General features: G+C 42.5%; 1 protein-coding gene across 1 annotated transcript in view; it reads left to right on the top strand.

Moving 5' to 3' along the window:
• Positions 1–19,024, top strand: part of LOC132381203 (choline/ethanolaminephosphotransferase 1-like) — a 113,457-nt gene extending 94,433 nt beyond the window's left edge. Inside the window, exons 5-8 of the mRNA XM_059950502.1 lie at positions 2,293–2,424; positions 4,495–4,653; positions 7,577–7,702; positions 18,041–19,024. Of these exons, the coding sequence (XP_059806485.1) occupies positions 2,293–2,424; positions 4,495–4,653; positions 7,577–7,702; positions 18,041–18,181 (558 nt within the window). The 3' untranslated portion in view covers positions 18,182–19,024. The remainder of the gene's footprint in view (positions 1–2,292; positions 2,425–4,494; positions 4,654–7,576; positions 7,703–18,040) is intronic.
• Positions 19,025–20,614: the final 1,590 nt, after the last annotated feature.

Below are 20,614 nucleotides of genomic sequence, written 5' to 3'. Positions count from 1 at the left end.
TTCCCCTAAGGGAACTATGCTGACTTTGTCCTATCTTGTCCCATGTCACCAAGTACTCTTATCACCTCATCCTTAACAACTGACTCCAACATCTTCCCAACCATTGAGGTCAGGCTAACTGGTCTATAATTTCTTCTCTGCTGCCTTCCTCCTTTCTTAAAGAGTTGACTGATATTTGCAATTTTCCAATCCTTGGCACCATGCCAGAGTCCAATCAATTTGAAACATCATTATTAACGCCTCCACAATCTCTACCGCTACCTCTTTCAGAACCCTAGGGTACTGTTCATCTGGTCCAGGTGCATTATGTACCCTTAGGCCTTTCAGCTTTTTGAGCACTTTCTCCCTTGTAATTAGTAACTGTGCTCACATCTCTTCCCTCACCCCCATCAACATCTGGCACACTGCTAGGATCTACCACAGTGAAGACTGATGCAAAATACTCATTTAATTCATCTGCCATCTCCTTGTCCCCCATTATTATTTCTTCGGCCTTGTTTTCTAGCAGTCCTATATCCATTATCATCTCCCTTTTAATTTTTACATACTTGAAAAAGCTTGCTTCTTGAAAATCCACTTTGATACTCTTTACTAGCTTGCTTTCATATTATTATTCCTGGAATGAGGGGAGATTTGATATAAGTACAGAGAATGATGAGGGGTATAGATAGGATAAATGTAGTCAGGGTTTTTCCATTGGAGTTGTTTGAGTGAAAGTACATCCATGTCACCATATATGTAATACGCTGAGATTCAAAGTGAATATGAGGGAGTGGAGTTGACTGTGAGGGAGCAGTGTGTAAGGGCCAGTCTTAGTAAGGAAGGTGATTGGCGGAACGAGCTATGAGAACACCATTAGTTGCTTAGAAGAATGTAGGGGGATGGATGGAACCAGGCAGTGTGATAATGTAGCAGTAACGCTTTAGAGTGCCAGCAATCTGGATTCAATTCCTGCCTCGCTGTAAGGAGTTTGCACACTCTGTATGACAGCATGGGTGTCCTCTGGGTGCTCCTGTTTCCCGCCACGTTACAAAGATGTACCTGTTAGGGTTAGTGAGTTTTGAGCATGCTATGTTGGTGCTGGAAGCATGGTAACACTTGCAGGCAGCCCTCAACTCATCCTGGTCGTTGACATAACACATTTCACTGTATGCTTCTTTATAAGTACTTAATACAACTAAAGGAAATATTTAATATTTGGAGAGGGTTGTGGCTGTGGTGGGCATGGGGGAGGGAGTGAAGAAAAGAAGAATGTGGGAAGACCATAGTGGGGCAGTGAAATATCTAACTGTGTACAGATAGTTTTTAATACACACAGTGGGGTAGGGTGTGGTCTGTACAGACATTTCCCAGCACACGCCATGGGATGGGGTATCGTGTCTCTGTACAGACAGTTCTGAGTACACATTGTGGGATGTAGCCTCTCTGTGTGCCAGTGTTCCCCACTGTACAGTGTGGGGTGGGATATAGCCTTGCCAGCAGCCCAGGGCAGCAACAGAGCAAGAGAGGACGGTGTGACTTCCCTAATGATGTGTGCTGTTGCTGCAAAACAACATATTTCACTGTATGTTACAATATGTCTATGACAAATCAAGCTAATCTGTAGGTGGGGCTCGATGTGGGTATGGGGAGGAGAGTGGGGGGGAAGAAAAGGATGGGAAGACTTAATTGAGGCATCTGACTGACTTAAAATCAGACCACTATGCATGGATGACCCAGACAGGGCATGGCATGATTGACTGGGTGACTGAGGTTTCTCACTGTGCAGACAGTTCCCAGTATACTGCATGGGATGAGTTATGGCTTTGCCGACAGTATGACTACCCTTTGGTGTTGCTTGAAGCTGCTCTCCAGTGTTTGCTCAGGTGGAAGAACAAGCTACACCAGGACAACTCAGGGACTTGGGCTATTTTTTTCTCTTCCTGTGACTATTTTTTTCAGAAATCGTAACCATATGTTATTTGTGCTTTACTGTGTGCTTTTGGTACTGTTTTGCACCTTGACCCTGGAGGAACGCTGCTTCATTTGGCTGTATTCATGTATGGTTGAATGATAATTCAACTTGAAATTGAACAGTGTTGAAGTGTAGTCTGTTGTGCAGGAAGCAGATAGGGCAGTCAGAATTCCTCCCATTGGCATCATCTGCTGCCATACCTATCTTTGGACAGTTCACTGAATGGCATATAACTTAGATGTTTAAAATCAAATTGTAGATCAGTGACCAGTGCGCTGGAATTTATGTAAAGTTCTGCTACTAGTTGTCATTCTTTAAAATGTCTTTCTCCTACAAAGATCCCAGTGCTGGACATTCAGGTTAAAATTGTGCCCGCCCTCTTCGTGGTGGCAGGTGCCATCTTCTCCTGCACCAACTACTTCACTGTCATCTTCACTGGCGGCGTTGGCAAGAACGGCTCCACCATTGCGGTAAGGGCGCTGGGACTGGGAGGGAGTTGGTCCATGCACATCTGTGTCTGAGAACGGGGTGATTTCCAGATCTCCCGAGGGATGGTGAGAGATTATCCAAGGATTAAATTTGAGGCCAGGTTGTGTGAATGAGAGAGCAGAGGGAGTGTAGTGGGCTGTGCAGTGGTGGGGGGTTGTGGTTCAGAGGTGTTAACACTCATATTGGGGATAAAGGCCCTTTGGCCCACAATGTTGTGGTCACTTTTTAATCTACTCCAAGATCAATATAACACTTCCTTCTCAAATCGCCCTCCATTTTTCTATCATCTGTTCTTTCTTTCTTTCTTTTTAAATCTTTTTATTAGTTTTAAACAAACATAAATGAAACATGAATACAAAATGTTTGAGAGTACGTAATTAATAGTTTAAATAGACATTCAAATATGTAATAATAAAAGTATATAACCTCTCAAACCCAGAACATTAATGAACAAAGAAGTAAAAAGAGAAAAGAAAACACCCCCAAAAAAAGAGAAAAAAAAGCAAAAAAAAAACACTAACCAACATGGGCCATTGAATAATATTAAGTACCTATACAGTAGTGCCAATAACTCCGAACCTCCATCCAATTGATTAAGGATAATATAATTAAGGTTTAGGAAAAGACAATTCAACTCGTGAAAATGTTGAATAAAAGGTCTCCAAGTTTCTTCAAATTTAACTGAAGGATCAAAAACAACACTTCTCATTTTTTCTAAACTCAAACAAGAAATAGTTCGAGAAAACCACTGAAATACAGTTGGAGGATTAATTTCTTTCCAATTCAATAAAATAGATCTTCTAGCCATTAATGTAACAAATGCGATCATTCGTTGAGATGAAGCAGATAAACGATTATTATCCGTCATTGGTAAACCGAAAATTGCAGTAAGAGGATGCGGTTGAAAATTAATATTTAAGACTTTTGAAATAATACTGAAAATATCTTTCCAATAATTTTGTAAACAAGGACAAGACCAGAACATATGAGTCAATGAAGCAACATCAGAATGACATCTATCGCAGGTTGAGTTAAGATGAGAATAAAATCGAGCCAGTTTATCCTTAGACATATGAGCTCTATGTACAACCTTAAATTGTATTAGGGCATGTTTAGCACAAATAGAGGACGAATTTACCAATGATAAAATTTTTTCCCGTTGCTCAGTAGATATAGGACAATGCAACTCTTCTTGCCATTCCTTCTTAATTTTTTCTGATACATCTAACTGTAAATTCATGATCATCTTATAAATGATGGCTACTAAACCCTTTTGATAAGGATTAAGGGCTAAAATTCTATCTGTAATGTCCAATGGACATTCTTTTGAAAAAGACTAACTCATTATACAAAAAATTTCTAACTTGCAAATATCTAAAAAAATGGGTTTTAGGTAAATTATATTTATTAGATAGCTGTTCAAAGGACATGATCATCTGTATCCCTAATGTATCTGCCTCTGCCACCAGCTGTGGCAGGATATTTCACAAACCCACCATTCCATGTGGTGGAAAAAAAATAAAACCGACATTGCCCAAAACTTTAAGTTACTATTATTAGCTCTTTCCTCCTTGGGAAAAGTCCCTGACTGTCCACTCGATCTTCCTCTTAGCACCTTGTACGCCTCTTATCAAGTCACCTCTCATCCTCCTCTCCAGAGAGAAAAGTCCTCGTTCACTCAGCCTTTTCTCATAAGACATGCTCTCTAATCTAGGCAGCATGGCATTATCCCTGCACCCTTTCTAAAGCTTCCACATCTTTCCTAGAATGAGGCCATCGGGAAAGAAGACAGTGCAGGCATTTAATTCATAGCTGCACATGTGGTGGGGACAAAGGTTGGAAACTGAGGGTGTAGTAAGTTTGTTGTAAGTAGAGTGCTGGCAGTTGTTTATTAGCATTTCATGTTGGCCTGATGAGGTACAATTTGGTCGCTCGGGTTGGGTGCCTGGTCACCCCAGGTCATGCACAACCCCCCACCCCCCGCAGTGGTTGCATTGTGGACATGCATTCACCCACTACTCTATTAATCTCATGCATTTGTTTTTAAACAGGATACAAGTGTACTGTCCCCATTCTTGCACATTGGGGCAGTGATAACCCTGGCGTTGATGATCTACAAGAAATCGACCAGCCGGCTCTTTGAGAACAACCCCTGCCTCTACATCCTTGCATTTGGTTTTGTCTCAGCCAAAATAACCAACAAATTAGTGGTAGGTTCTGCAGCGTCACCTCTGACATGGCACATTAGTCCATCAGAATTGGCAATGAACCGTGGGGACAGCGGTCCCAGCAACAAACGTCCTGCAGTGACAACCAAGGGTGGTTTGTTCTCATCGTAAAGCAGTGCAGATCTTCATTAAATCCTTGAATCTGTAACCTCAAATATTCCAAGTAATTGTGCGACTGTTCAGTAAGAAATCTCATCGTTATGGAGAACTACACACAAAAACTGGCCCTTCAGCCCATCTAGTCCATGCCAAACTGTATTTCTGCTTGGTTCTATCTACTCACAGCTGAACCATAGCCCTCCATGTGTCTCCCATCCAATTACAATTAAAACTTCTCTTAAGTGTTGCAGTCGAACCCCCATCCACTACTTCCATTGGTAGCTCATTCCACACTTGCACCACCCTCTGAGTAAAGAAGTTACCCCTCAGGGCCCCCTTAAGTATTTCACCTTTCACCCTAAAACTATGACCTCTGTCTCTAGGATCATTGTCACCCCAACCACAATCTATTCCAGCGGCTACCATCCGGGAAACGGTACTGCAGCTAAAAAGCCAGGACCAACAGGCTGCGGGACAGCTTCTTCCACTAGGCTATCAGACTGATGAAATCATGCTGATTTTTTGAGTGTACTCTATATTACATTGACTGTTCTGTGTATTATAACTTATTATAAATTACTATGATTGCACATTTAGATGGAGACATAAGTGGCATGCAAAAGTTTGGGCACCCCTGGTCAAAATTTCTGTTACTGTGAATAGCTAAACGAGTAAAAGATGACCTGATTTCCAAAAAGCATAAAGTTAAAGATGACACATTTCTGTAATATTTTAAGCAAGATTTCTTTATTTCCATCCTTTACAGTTTCAAATAACAAAAAAGGAAAAGGGCCCGAAGCAAATGTTTGGGCACCCTGCATGGTCAGTACTTCGTAACACCCCCTTTGACAAGTATCACAGCTTGTAAACGCTTTCTGTAGCCAGCTAAGAGTATTTCAGTTGTTTGGGGGATTTTCACTCATTCTTCCTAGTTCTGTGAGATTCTTGCACCGTCTTGCATCCTCTTTTTATCTTCAGCTTTTTTACAGGTGGTGTGATGTTTGCTTCCAGAATTTGCTGGTATTTAATTGAATTCATTCTTCCCTCTACCAATGAAACGTTCCCCGTGCCACTGGCTGCAACACAAGCCCAAAGCATGATTGATCCACCCCCGTGCTTAACACTTGGAGAGGTGTTCTTTTCATGGAATTCTGCACCCATTTTTCTCCAATCATATCTTTGCTCATTGCAGCTAAAAAGTTCTATTTTAACTTCATCAATCCACAGAACTTGTTTTCAAAATGCATCAGGCTTGTTTAGATGCTCCTTTGCAAACTTATGATGCTGAATTTTGTGATGAGGACGCAGGAAAGGTTTTCTTCTAATGAAGGTCATATTTGTGTAGGTGTCGCTGCACAGTAGAACAGTGCACCACCACTCCAGAGTCTGCTAAATCTTCCTGCAGGTCTTTTGCAGTCAGACAGAGGTTTTGATTTGCCTTTGTAGAAATCCAATGAACACTTTTCTCAGAAATTTTTCTTGGTCTTCCAGACCTCAACTTGACCTCCACCGTTCCTGTTAACTGCCATTTCTTAATTACATTACGAACTGAGGAAATGGCTTTGAAAATGAAAATGCTTTGCTACCTTCTTAAGCCTTCTCCTACTTTGTGGGCATCATTTATTTTAATTTTCAGAGTGCTAGGCAGCTGCTTAGAAGAGCCCATGGCTGCTGATTGTTAGGACAAGGTTTGAGGAGTCAGGCTATTTATAAAGCTTTGAAATTTGCATCACCTGACCTTTCCTAACGATGACTGTGAACAAGCCATAGCCCTAACAAGCTAATTAAGGTCTGAGGCCTTGGTAAAAGTTATCTGAAAGCTCAAATCTCTTGGGATGCCCTAACTTTTGCATGGTGCTCCTTTCTTTTTTTTCACTCTAAAATTGTACAAATAAAAATAATACACTAATCTTGCTTAAAATGTTGAAAAGAATGTTTCATCTTTAACTTTATGACTTTTGAAGATCAGTTCATCTTCTACTCACTTAACTATTCACAGTAACAGAAATTTTGACCAGGGTGCCCAAACTTTTGCATGCCACTGTATGTGAAGGATATAAGAAATAGTCAATTCAATTCAATTCAATAGTCTCACCCAAATTCAGTGGGAAAAGCCTGTTTGCATTTACCACTCATAATTTTGTATAACTCTATCAGATCTCCTCCATATTCTGCTACACTCCAGGGAATAAAGTCCTAACCTATTCAAACTTACCCTATGATTCAGGTCCTCAGGGTTTGTGCAGACTATTATTTTTCTCCACTATTCAGAAGGAAAGGGGTATTCTGTGCCCTGGCCCACCTTCTGACGGCCTGAGCATTGAGCCTGTTGCCATTTGTCATTCTGCTTCATGCAATCTAGCCACTGCATATTCTAAGCTACGGGAGTGACTACGGTGCGGAAAAGATTCCAGGAGCACTCGGGGAACCCGGAGACGTGAAGGATACCGCAGAGTTCGCAAACACAAAGAGATTGTGCAGATGCTGAAATCCAGAATATCATGTGCAAAAAGCTGGAGGAACTCAGCAGGTCAGCCAAGCATCTATGCATCTATGGAGGGTAATACACAGCTGATGTTTCAAGAACCGAAACCTCATGGGTCTGATTCTTCCCTTCGTCTTGGTGAAGGGTCTCGGCCTGACTGTTTGTTTATTTTCATGGATGCTGCCTGACCTGCTGAGTTCCTCCTGCATTGTGTGATACTGAAAAGCTCAAAGTTTGTTCATACATTAATGGCTTTGTTTGACTCTGCATTATTTCAAACCCATTCTGCGGCAGTAAACAGGTTTTCCATTCTAATCTCAGGTGGCTCACATGACGAAGAGTGAAATGCATTTGCAAGACACTGCCTTTGTTGGCCCAGGGCTGCTTTTCCTAGACCAGTACTTCAACAGTTTTATCAGCGAGTATTTGGTGCTCTGGATTGCTTTGGTAAGTGGCAGGAATCTTGCAGACATTTGCAAGAAAATAAAGATTTATGAAAAACTATACATAACAAAGACTGGCAAACATCCAATGTACAAAAGACAAACTGTAAATAAAAAAAATGAATATTAAGAATGCATTGTAGAGACTTTGAAAGTGAGTCCACAGATTGTGGAATCAATTCAGTGTTGAGGTAAGTGAAAATGGTTCAGGAGTCTGATGGTTGAAGGATGATGACTGTTCCTGAAACTGCTGGGGTGGGATCTAAAGCTCCTGTACCTATTGCCTGATGGTAGTAGTGAGAAGAAAGCATTGCCTGACAGACAGACAGCAGACAGACATACTTTATTGATCCCGAGGGAAATTGGGTTTTGTTACAGTCGCACCAACCAAGAATAGTGTAGAAATATAGCAATATAAACCATAAATAATTAAATAATAATAAGTAAATTATTCCAAGTGGAAATAAATCCAGGACCAGCCTATTGGCTCAGGGTGTCTGACAATCCGAGGGAGGAGTTGTAAAGTTTGATGGCCACAGGCAGGAATGACTTCCTATGACGCTCAGTGTTACATCTCGGTGGAGTGAGTCTCTGGCTGAATGTACTCCTGTGCCTAACCAGTACGTTATGAAGTGGATGGGAGACATTGTCCAAGATGGCATGCAACTTGGACAGCATCCTCTTTTCAGACACTACCATCAGAGAGTCCAGTTCCACCCCCACAACATCACTGGCCTTACGAATGAGTTTGTTGATTCTGTTGGTGTCTGCTACCCTCAACCTGCTGCCCCAGCACACAACAGCAAACATGATAGCAATGGCCACCACAGACTCGTAGAACATCCTCAGCAACGTCCAGCAGATGTTAAAGGACCTCAGTCTCCTCAGGAAGTAGAGGCGGCTCTGACCCTTCTTGTGGACAGTGTTCTTTGACCAGTCCAGTTTATTGTCAATTCGTATCCCCAGGTATTTGTAATCCTCCACCATGTCCACACTGACCCCTTGGATGGAAACAGGGGTCACCGGTGCCTGAGCTCTCCTGTATGGTTGGAGTTCTTGATGATGGATGCTGCTTTCTTGTATGAGTGACATGACAGAGTGAATCCCTCACACTTTCTTCCATTCCCCTTTCTGTCTCTTCTCCTTACCTGCCCATCACCTTCCTCTGGTCCCTCTCCTCCCTCCCTGTCCCCAGTGGTTCACTCTCTCCTCCTATCAGATTCATTCTACAACCTTTACCGTATTTTCCACCTATCATCTTCCAGCTTCTCACTTCATCCTCCCACCCCTCAACCATCCACCCACCTCCCCCTCGCCTGGTCTCACCTATCACCTGCCACCCTGTACTCCTCCCCTTCTGCCCCCTTCCTTTCCAGTCCTGATGAAGATTCTCAGCCCAAACTGGTGACTGTTATTTACCTCCATAGATGCTGCCTGACTTGCTGAATTATTCCAGCATGTTATTTATTATAAATACCTGCTACTACTTCTCAATTACGCAGTCATTTTCCATTGTGGATCTAGATCTGGGTGTGTGGTATGAAGTTGTACCATGACAGTAAACCCACCCCCAGGTGGAACTGCTACATCAGCAGGTCATCTTCTTGGTCTCCCTCATTTTCTTAGTGTCAGGGGCCGCTTGATGCTCCCAAGGTGAAACCTGCTGGTCATATAGAGCAGGGAGCTTTGATGAATGTATTTAAATTCATAGAGATTCAAAGTTGTACAGAACAGAAACAGACCTTGTGGCCCAACATGTCTATGCTAACCAAGATCCCTATTATAGTTAAACACGAGTCTGCAGATGCTGGAAATCCAGATGTACACACACAAAAGGTGCTGGAGGAAAGGAAAGGGGAAGAAACCAGAATAAGGCTGGGCAGTGTGTACCACATGCCCATTACCCTCTGTAGGAAGAAGTTCTCTCTTCAATCATCCGTACATCTGGTCCTTCTCACCTTAAACCCATTTCCTATAGTTTAACGCTCCTACAGGAAAAAGACTGACCATTCACCTCATCTGTGGCTGTCATGTTTTTACGGACCTGTTAACATCACCTCCTCCACTGATGTGCCACAGGAAAAAGTCACAGCCTATCCCACCTTTCCTTGTAACTCATAAAACATCAGATTAGAATTAGTCCATTCAGCCCATTAAGTCTGCTCTGCAATTTGATGATCCCTCTCAAGCCCATTGTCCTGCCTCTTTCCCCATAACCTTTAACACCCTGACTAATCAAGATCCTATCAACCTTTGCTATAAATATGCTCAAAAATAGCCACCACACATTCACCATCCTTTGGCTAAAGAACTTCCTCCTCATCTCTGTCCCTCTTTTCTGAGGCTGTGCCCTCTGATCCTAGATTCCCCACTATAAGAATCTATTTGCCTTTCAATATTTGCTAGGTTTCATTGAGATTCCACCCCCCCCACCTCCCATTCTTCTAAACTCCAGTGAGTACAGAGCCATCAAACGCTCCTGGTGTATTAATCTATTCATTTCCAAGATCATTCTGGTGAACCACCTCTGGATCCTCTTCAAAGCCAGCACATCCTTTTTTATATATGGCACTCAAAATTGCTCACAACCCAAGCCCTGTGATGCAGGTTTTTATGGCTAGTTGTGAGACTTGAAGTTGGAAGTCCTTTTGCTGCAGTGGGAGTAATATAAAGTCTCAGCCAGTTCTGGAACGGGCTCACAATTGATTGGAGTACTGTGGTGGATACCATGTGAGTGTGGATGTATAAATTGAGTCCTGTGTTTGTATGGATTGGTATTTTATAACTGGACCTTGGAGCTGGTACAGGAATGTTATTTACCAAAGAGGTGTTGGACTTAGAGAATATAGGATATTACAACACAGTACAGGCCCTTTAGCTTAAGATGTTATGCTGACCTTTAAACCTACTCCACGATCAATATACATAGCCCTCCATTTAATATTAAACTTAACATGTCCCTAATATATCTGCCTTCATCACACCCCAGCAGTGTTCCATGTGCTCACCTTCACTTTCTATGTCGAAAGAAAGGCACGTACCTCTAAGTTTCTTCTAATCAGTTTAAAATTATGCCCCCTGTGATTAGCCATTTCCACCCCGGAGAAAAAGTCTGTAGCTTTCCCTCTTGAGTGGTGCATCCTCCCATCCTGGAAGTGAATTGGCTCTCCTTCAACAACACTGGGAATAAATCCAGCTAAGCTCTACCTAACAGCAGTCCCACCAGGAGCACTGTAGTGGTTTGATACTTCGGGGAAACCATCAACTAGTAAGTAAACACCAGCTTAGCCAGTGATGTCCAGTTCCCCAAAATAGCATGTTAGAAAAAAGTCTAACTGAATGATTAGTAGACTGAGAGCTAACAGTTTTAGTGTCCACCCAAGAATGTACAATGCCTTCGGGCCACCAGTAAAGAGTGTTATATAGAGAAGAGGATGTTACCTGGGTTTCAGCACTTAAGTTACAGAGGAAGGTTGAACAAGTTAGGTCTCTATTCATTGGAACGTAGAAGGTTGAGGGGGGATTTGATCGAGGTATTTAAAATTTTGAGAGGGATAGATAGAGTTGACGTGAATAGGCTGTTTCCATTGAGAGTAGGGGAGATTCAAACGAGAGGACATGATTTGAGAGTTAGGGGGCAGAATTTTAAGGGAAACACGAGGGGGTATTTCTTTACTCAAAGAGTGATAGCTGTGTGGAATGAGCTTCCTGTAGAAGTAGTAGAGGCCAGTTCAGTTGTGTCATTTAAGGTAAAATTGGATAGGTATATGGACAGGAAAGGAGTGGAGGGTTATGCGCTGAGCGCGGGTAGGTGGGACTAGGTGAGATTAAGAGTTCGGCACAGACTAGAAGGGCCGAGATGGCCTATTTCTGTGCTGTGATTGTTATATGGTTATATAAGAGATGTGTGCTGCAATTCACTGAGCTAAGGTGAAGTCATTGTGCGATCAGGTTAGAAAATTGACTTTGTGCTTCTCTTAGACAAAACAGACATTGGCAGTTCTGCTACGTGTCTGTCAAATTGTACTCTGGCTGGAAGAAAACACCATTCGTCTTCAGTCTCTATCAGAGAATAGTGAGTGTCCTAATCACAGGACAATTTGCATACCATGACCATTTAACCTATCATTTGGACTGTGGGAGGAAACCAGAGGCCCCAGAGAAAACTCAAGCAGCCAAGATTAAACTCTGAATTCTGAAGCCCCGAGCTGGAAAGTGAGTGAGTGGGCCAGTGAAGGAGTGGAGATTTGAGGCTTTGACTCGTGAGATTCTGGCAGTTTTGGCAGTTGGACTGTGCAGTCAAGTCGATCAAGATTTGAATAGCTCAGCAGAAAGCCATTGATTAGACAATCAAGATTTGAATAGCTCAGACTCAGCAGAAAGCACCTGATTGGGCAATCGAGGTCAGGTGACCAAGCAGTTTGAAAAGCTCAAACAAATAAATAGAGGGTTACCTCAAGCAAAGTGGCCAGTGAGTGAGTGGGCCAGTGAAGGAATGGAGATTTGAGGCTTTGACTCAAGAGGCTTCGACGAGAAGAGGCTGAGAACGAGCTTCACTCCAAGTGAGGTAAGGCCAGGTAAGTTCCTTTCAAAGAAGGAAGTTTCAAAAGTTGAGGCAAGTATTGGGTAGGTTATGGCAGCTGAGATCGGCCCCGTGGTCTGTTCATCCTGCAGCATGTGGGAAATCAGGGATACTTCCAGTGTCCCTGACAACTATGTGTGCAGGAAGTGTGTCCAACTGCAGCTTCTGGCAAACCGCATTGAGCGTCTGGAGCTGTGATTGGATTCGTACTGGAGCATCCGCAATGCTGAGAAAGTCGTGAATAGCACGTTCAGTGAGTTGGCCACACCACAGGTAAAGACTACACAGGCAGAAAGGGAAGGGGTGGCCACTAGACAGCATAGCAGTAGGCAGGTAGTGCAGGAGACCCCTGAGGTCATCTCCCTCCTAAACAGATATACTGTTGAGGGAGATGTCTCATCAGAGGAAGGCAGCAGCAGCCAAGTTCATTGCACCATGGGTGGCTCTGCGGCACAGGAAGGAAGGAAAAGGAGTGGGAGAGCTATAGTGATAAGGGATTCAATTGTAAGGGGAATACATAGGCATTTCTGCGGCCGCAAATGAGACTCCAGGATGGTATGTTGCCTCCCTGGTGCAAGGGTTAAGGATGTCTCTGAGCGGCTGCAGGACATTCTGGAATGGGAGGATGAACAGCCAGTGGTCGTGGTGCACATAGGTACCAATGATATAGGTAAAAAACGGGATGAGGTCCTACAAGGTGAATTTAGGGAGTTAGCAGATAAACTGAAAAGTAGGACCACAAAGGTAATAATCTCTGGATTACTACCAGTGCCACGTGCTAGTCAGAGTAGAAATAGGAGGATATTTCAGTTGAATACATGGCTTGAAAAATGGTGCAAGGGGGAGGGATTCAAATTTCTGGGGCATTGGAACCAGTTCTGGGGCAGGTGGGACCGGTATAAACAGGACGGTCTGCACCTGGGCTGGACTGGAACCAATGTCCTAAGGGGAGTGTTTGCTACTGCTGTTCAGGAGGCTTTAAACTAATGTGGCAGGGGGATGGGAACAAGTGCAGAGAGACAGAGGGGTATAAAATGAGGGTAGAAGCAAAAAGTAGTAAGGTGAAAAGTAAAAGTGGCAGGCAGGCAAATCCAGGGCAAAAAGCAAAAAGAGCCACTTTTCAACATAATTGTATCAGGGCTAAGAGTGTTGTAAAAACAAGCTCTGAAGGCTTTATGTGTCAATGGGAGGAGCATTCGTAACAAGGTGGATGAATTGAATGTGCAGATAGTTATTAATGAATATGATATAGTTGGGATCACAGAGACATGGCTCCAGGGTGACCAAGGATGGGAGCTTAACATCCAGGGATATTCAATATTCAGGAGGGATAGACAGGGAAGAAAAGGAGGTGGGGTAGCATTGCTGGTTAGAGAGGAGATTAACGCAATAGAAAGGAAGGACATTAGCCTGGAGGATGTGGAATCGATATGGGTAGAGCTGCATAACACTGAGTGGTAGAAAACGCTGGTGGGAGTTGTGTACAGGCCACCTAACAGTAGTAGTGAGGTTGGGGATGGCATTAAACAAGAAATTAGAAATGCATGCGATAAAGGAACAGTAGTTATAATGGGTGACTTCAATCTACATATAGATTGGGTGAACCAAATTGGTAAGGGTGCTGAGGAAGAGAATTTCTTGGAATGTATGCGGGATGGTTTTCTGAACCAACATGTCGAGGAACCAACTAGAGAGCAGGCCATTCTAGATTGGGTATTGAGCAATGAGGAAGGGTTAGTCATGTGAGGCCCCTTGGGTAAGAGTGACCATAATATGGTGGAATTCTTCATTAAGATGGAGAGTGACATAGTTAATTCAGAAACAAAGGTTCTGAACTTAAAGAAGGGTAACTTTGAAGGTATGAGACGTGAATTAGCTAAGATAGACTGGCAAATGATACTTAAAGGGTTGACGGTCGATATGCAATGGCAAGCATTTAAAGATCGCATGGATGAACTACAACAATTGTTCATCCCAGTTTGGCAAAAGAATAAACCAGGGAAGGTAGTGCACCTGTGGCTAACAAGGGAAATTAGGGATAGTATCAAATCCAAAGAAGAAACATATAAATTAGCAAAAAAAAAGCAGCACACCTGAGGACTGGGAGAAATTCAGAGACCAGCAGAGGAGGACAAAGGGCTTAATTAGGAAAGGGAAAAAAGATTGAGAGAAAGCTGGCAGGGAACATAAAAACTGACTGTAAAAGCTTTTATAGATACGTGAAAAGAAAAAGATTGGTTAAGACAAATGTAGGTCCTTTACAGTCAGAAACAGGTGAATTGATCACAGGGAACAAAGACATGGCAGACCAATTGAATAACTACTTTGGTTCTGTCTTCACTAAGGAGGACATAAATAATCTTCCAGAAATAGTAAGGGACCGAGGATCTAGTGAGATGGAGGGACTGAGGGAAATACATGTTAGTAAGGAAGTGGTGGTAGGTAAGTTGAAGGGATTAAAGGCATAAATCCCCAGGGCCAGATGGTCTGCATCCCAGTGTGCTTAAGGAAGTAGCCCAAGAAATAGTGGATGCATTAGTGATAATTTTTCAAAACTCCTTAGATTCTGGATTAGTTCCTGAGGATTGGAGGGTGGCTAATGTAACCCTACTTTTTAAAAAAGGAGGGAGAGAGAAACCGGGGAATTATAGACCGGTTAGTCTGACATTGGTGGTGGGGAAAATGCTAGAGCTGGCTATCAAAGATGTGATTATGGCACATTTGGAAAGAGGTGAAATCATCGGACAAAGTCAGCATGGATTTGTGAAAGGAAAATCATATCTGACGAATCTTATAGAATTTTTTGAAGATATAACTAGTAGAGTGGATAGGGGAGAACCAGTGGATGTGGTATATTTGGATTTTCAAAAGGCTTTTGACAAGGTCCCACACAGGAGATTAGTGTGCAAACTTAAAGCACACGGTATTGGGGGTGTGGTATTGATGTGGATAGAGAATTGGTTGGCAGACAGGAAGCAAAGAGTAGGAGTAAATGGGACCTTTTCAGAATGGCAGGCAGTGACTAGTGGGGTACCGCAAGGCTCAGTGCTGGGACTCCAGTTGTTTACAATATATATTAATGATTTAGACGAGGGAATTAAATGCAGCATCTCCAAGTTTGCGGATGACATGAAGCTGGGCGGCGGTGTTAGCTGTAAGGAGGATGCTAAGAGGATGCAGGGTGACTTGGATAGGTTAGGTGAGTGGGCAAATTCATGGCAGATGCAATTTAATGTGGATAAATGTGAGGTTATCCACTTTGGTTGCAAGAACAGGAAAACAGATTATTATCTGAACGGTGGCCGATTAGGAAAAGGGGAGATGCAACGAGACCTTGGTGTCATTGTACACCAGTCATTGAAGGTGGGCATGCAGGTACAGCAGGCGGTGAAAAAGGCAAATGGTATGTTGGCATTCATAGCAAAACGATTTGAGTACAGGAGCAGGGAGGTTCTACTGCAGTTATACAAGGCCTTGGTGAAACTGCACCTAGAATATTGTGTGCAGTTTTGGTCCCCTAATCTGAGGAAAGACATTCTTGCCATAGAGGGAGTACAGCGAAGGTTCACCAGATTGATACCTGGGATGGCAGGACTTTCATATGAAGAAAGACTGGATCAACTAGGCTTATACTCACTGGAATTTAGAAGATTGAGGGGGATCTTATTGAAACGTATAAAATTCTAAAGGATTTGGACAGGCTAGATGCAGGAAAATTGTTTCCAATGTTGGGGAAGTCCAGAACGAGGGGTCACAGTTTAAGGATAATGGGGAAGCCTTTTAGGACCGAGATGAGGAAAAACTTCTTCACACAGAGAGTGGTGAATCTGTGGAATTCTCTGCCACAGGAAACAGCTGAGGCCGGTTCATTGGCTATATTTAAGAGGAAGTTAGATATGGCCCTTGTGGCTAAAGGGATCGGGGGTATGGAGCGAAAGCAGGTACAGGGACTGTACAGTACAGGGACAGGTACAGAGCAGAATGGCCTACTCCTGCACCTATTTTCTATGTTTGTATGTAACAATGTCACACTAACAGCTATGCTTCCATGGCACCCCTTTTGTGTCTCTTATCAGAAATAAGTTTATCACGATGTCGTTAAACTTGTTTTGCGACAGCAATACAGTGCAATACTTAAGTTACTATAAATTACAATACATATATTTTTTAAAAGTGCAAGAAGAGAACAAAATAGTGTGTCAGTGTTCGTGGGTCCATGTATCTGATGGCAGAGGGGAAGAAGTTGTTCTTAAAATGTCTCTCTCTTCAGGCTCCTGTACCCCCTTGATGGTAGCAATGAGAAGAGGGCATGTCCTGGGTGATGGAGGTCCTCAATGATGGATACTGCCTTTCTGAGGCATTGACTTTGGAAAATGTCCTAGATGCCGGGGAGGCCAGTGTCCACGATGGAGCTGGCTGAGTTTACAACTTCTGCAGCTTTTTCCAATCCTGTTCAGTGGCCCTTCCAAACCAGAAAATAAATTTAAATAAGTAGTGCAAAAAGAGAAGAAAGATAGTAAGGACAATGGATTCATTGTTCAGAAAACTGATGGCAGAGGAGAAGAAACTGCTCCTAAAACATTGAGTGTGTCAATAAGATATAGGAGCAGAATTAGGCCATTTGGCTCATTGAGTCTGCTCCACCATTTCATCATAACGGATCCAATTTTCCTGTCAGACACAATCTGCCTTCTCCCTGATCAATCAAGAATCTATCAACCTTTCCTTAAATATACATAAAGACTTGGCCTCCACAGCCGCCTGTGGCAAAGAATTCCACAGATTCACCTCTCTCTGACAAGCCATTTGACCCTAGAATCATTTTTGTGAACCTCCTTTGAACTCTCACAAGTGGATCTCACCAGTCCTTTACAAAGTTTCAACATGACATCCTTGCTTTTATATTCCAGTCCTTGAATGCTAACATTGCTTTTGCCTTCCTTACCACAGACTCAACCTACAAATTAACCTTTAAGGAATCCTGCACAGGATTCTCAAGTCCATTTGCACTTGTTTTTTAAATTTTTTTATCTCCATTTAGAAATAGTCAACTCTTTAATTTCTTCCACCAAAGTGCATTTCCAAACACTGACTGATTGTATTCCATCTACCGTTTCTTTGCCCATTCTCCTAATTTAAGTCCTTCTCTAATTCCTCAAAACTACCTGTCCCTCCACCTATCTTAACATTGTCTGTAAACTTTTCAAGAAAGCCATCCATTCCATTGTCCAAGTTATTAATATATAGCGTAAAAAGAATTAGTCCCAACACAGACCCCTGTGGAACACCATAGCCACCATCCAGAAAAGACTGCCTTTATTTCCACATTTTGCCTCCTGACAATCAGCCACTGCTTTATCTATGCCAGAATTTTTCCTGTAATATCGTAGGCTCATTACTTGTTAAGCAGCCTTATGTGTGGCACCTTGTCAAAAGCCTTCCGAAGACTTCAGGATTCTGTACTTCCTCCCTGATGGTAGCAGTGGGAAGAGGGCATGTCCTACTGTAGATGTCCTGAATGTGAAGTTTAAATGCAATGCTCTGGGTATGAAAGGGACTGATTCCACTGGGGGCAACTCTTTGTAAAATCACAACTACCATGAGACCGTAGATACTGTTTGAATGTGCTCTGTAGCTTGAGTTGAGTGACCCCAGACCAGAATGTGCTGTGTTTGGTTTGTCTGTTCCATTGTGGTTCGTGACAGAGGAGCCACTGTACTCTTTTTCCCCACTAAGTGTTCTCTCTGCTTTGACCCTCAGGTGTGGTCTCTCTTTGACCTAATCCGTTACTCAGTGGGAGTCTGCAATCAGATCGCCTCTCATCTCCACATTAACATCTTCAAAATCAACTCCATCTCCTCCTCGCCAATCAGCTCCCAGGAGCAAAACCATCATGAGTGACTTAACCACTGTGCTTGCTGAAGCGACCCCAGGGCATGACTGAGGAAATGTATATAGAGAAAAGCATCAGAATGGAAGAAGTGAACAAATTATTTAATTTATGGTTCAATCATTGTGTGCACTTTTTTTTATTTAAGCCTCAGTTTCTGAATGAAGTCTAACTAGCACTCCTAAATAGGCAGACTGTGGAAAGAGCTGGCTTGCTGCTGCACGCATGACTCCCTGTAACATGGGCAGGTCAGGAAGGGACCTGGTCTCATACAGGATGTAGAAGAGCACATGGGGTTTTGCTCAATCTTTTCCCACCTACTTGGCCAACTTTCCATTGTGCTGAAGGCTTGAGTGTGAACTTAATTGAAGTTACTACTGTCTTGTGGAAGTCAGATGAGCCATATTGCAGGTAAGGACTGTGAGTGAGGGAATAGGGTTCCTTGTGCCAAGTGAGAGCCTCGCTCCTGAGGTGAGTGAACTGCAGACAGTACTTTACAAGAAAGCAAATTGTTTTGGCTATGTGATCTGGAGAGTTTCCTTAAAATTTAAAAAGAAGTGGCAGAAGAGACTGTACCTCCTGTGGGTTAAAGTTTTGCAATGCACTATTTTGTAATATATGTCCTAATTACACCAATAATGCTGTATCTGATTCTGATATTAACTACTGAACCGTATGAAAGTGTGTAATTAAAGGGGCCTTGTGTATACTGTACTGGACTGCAAGTTAAGGTGCAGTGTCATGTGACTGTTTAGTTTGCGATGCTTTTGTCTTTTTTTACACGTCAACATGTAAAGGAGTAAATAGCCACAAAAGTGCTTTCACTTTCAAAAAATAAAACTCACCCCACAAGAGCGAGGCTGCAACTTCCTGACTTATTCAGAATGCCATTTCCCATGAATCATTAACTTTCCAAACTAGCCTTCACCTTGTGCCATCACCAAGAGGAACAAGACACTGATCTTCACAGAGGGTCCTGCCCTGAACAGTTTCTCTTTGGGGGAATTCTTTAAACAAATCAAGTCACTTCACGGGACATCAAACTAAAAGAGACTTTTTCTCTTGGTCTGAAATCCTGTGAAGTGATTTCATGCAGAATGATTTATTGGCCTAAATAGTACTGGAAATGTGCACAGTATCCTCAGTGCCTAGAGTTGTAGGCAAAGAGAATTACTTGCTGGACTGGTGCTGGATTTGACCCGATTCCTTGCACCTGCTTACTGCCTGTCAAGTAATAGCATACTTCATACTGAAGTGCTCTTTCCTCCATGTGGGTAATGAGTCAGTACCTTTCTATAATAAAATGATCTCCACAATGAGGGTGTAGTTCATCTCCTGTTGCAGAATATAGTCTGCCTCCCAAGCCTGGGTGGGTCCATGTTTCCACCACAGCTCAGAACAAGCCTGGCCTTCAACTATTTTGGTAGTTGTCCAGTTTCAGATGGCTCACTCATACCTACACTGCTGTGAGTAATACATATTTTTTCCATTCTGAAATAGATGCTGAATTTAATATAGGGTTTTAGATGGATCACATGGTTTCTTAGTTTCAGTACACACCACACAATTTTTCTAACTTCGAGTATTTCCAGTTAATTAGCTGAGTGGTTCATGGATTGGGCATCTTGGATTTGTGTTGTTATACATCAGAGATCAATACCCTATGTTCTCCTTTGGCTGTGGAAAAAAAGAGCAGAATGTGACCTGATTATTGTTGCGTTTTGTACATAGTTTCAGTGCAAAAGTTGGTAACTATATCTTCATTGGCATCTATTAATAATTTCAATCTTCTCTGGTGCTTGAGGGTTTGGGGTACCACTATGATCAAACGTGGTGGCTCAGTGCTTAATCTAGCCTGCCTCTGTTTCCTGTAGCAAGCGTTGCTGCTGTACAGTAATCTATTCCTGTGCATATGTAACAACTTTTCCTGAGAGATAACTGCTAAATGTCATTTTATGTAGTTTCTTCTAGAAAATGCAGACAGGACAACGAATATAGTAATAGATGGAATCAAAATTTTCACCTCTTGTACTGGGGACTTTTGGGCAATGTGTAAAAGTCTAAATTTCAGATAGTAACAAGGGCTGGCTTTGCCAGATATAACAGATAGCTTTTTTTGCATTATGTAATTATTTTATTAAATATACACCATACATTTTGGTCCAATTATTTTTTTGGTGTACAAAGCTCCTGATAGTGTGGGTAATACAGGGTTTGGAGATGAGTACTATATTGATCTTTGAAGTGAACTCTGAGTCTGAAGCTAATTTTAAATAACGTTAAATGACTAATGACACATCAGATCTCTAAAATAAAAAAATATTTCAGAATGATTTTGCATCTTGAACAGTGGGGAAAGAAGGCTGCTGAGTACTCAAAGTCCTTTCACACATGACAATTCCCAAACTATGCAGCAACCTGGAATTACTTGTACTTGTAGCACT

This window comes from Hypanus sabinus, chromosome 25 (genome assembly GCF_030144855.1).
Source record: "Hypanus sabinus isolate sHypSab1 chromosome 25, sHypSab1.hap1, whole genome shotgun sequence".
Classification (NCBI taxonomy): domain Eukaryota; kingdom Metazoa; phylum Chordata; class Chondrichthyes; order Myliobatiformes; family Dasyatidae; genus Hypanus; species Hypanus sabinus.
The sequence above is the reverse complement of the archived record's forward strand: the minus strand, read 5'-3'. Positions and strand labels throughout refer to the sequence as shown.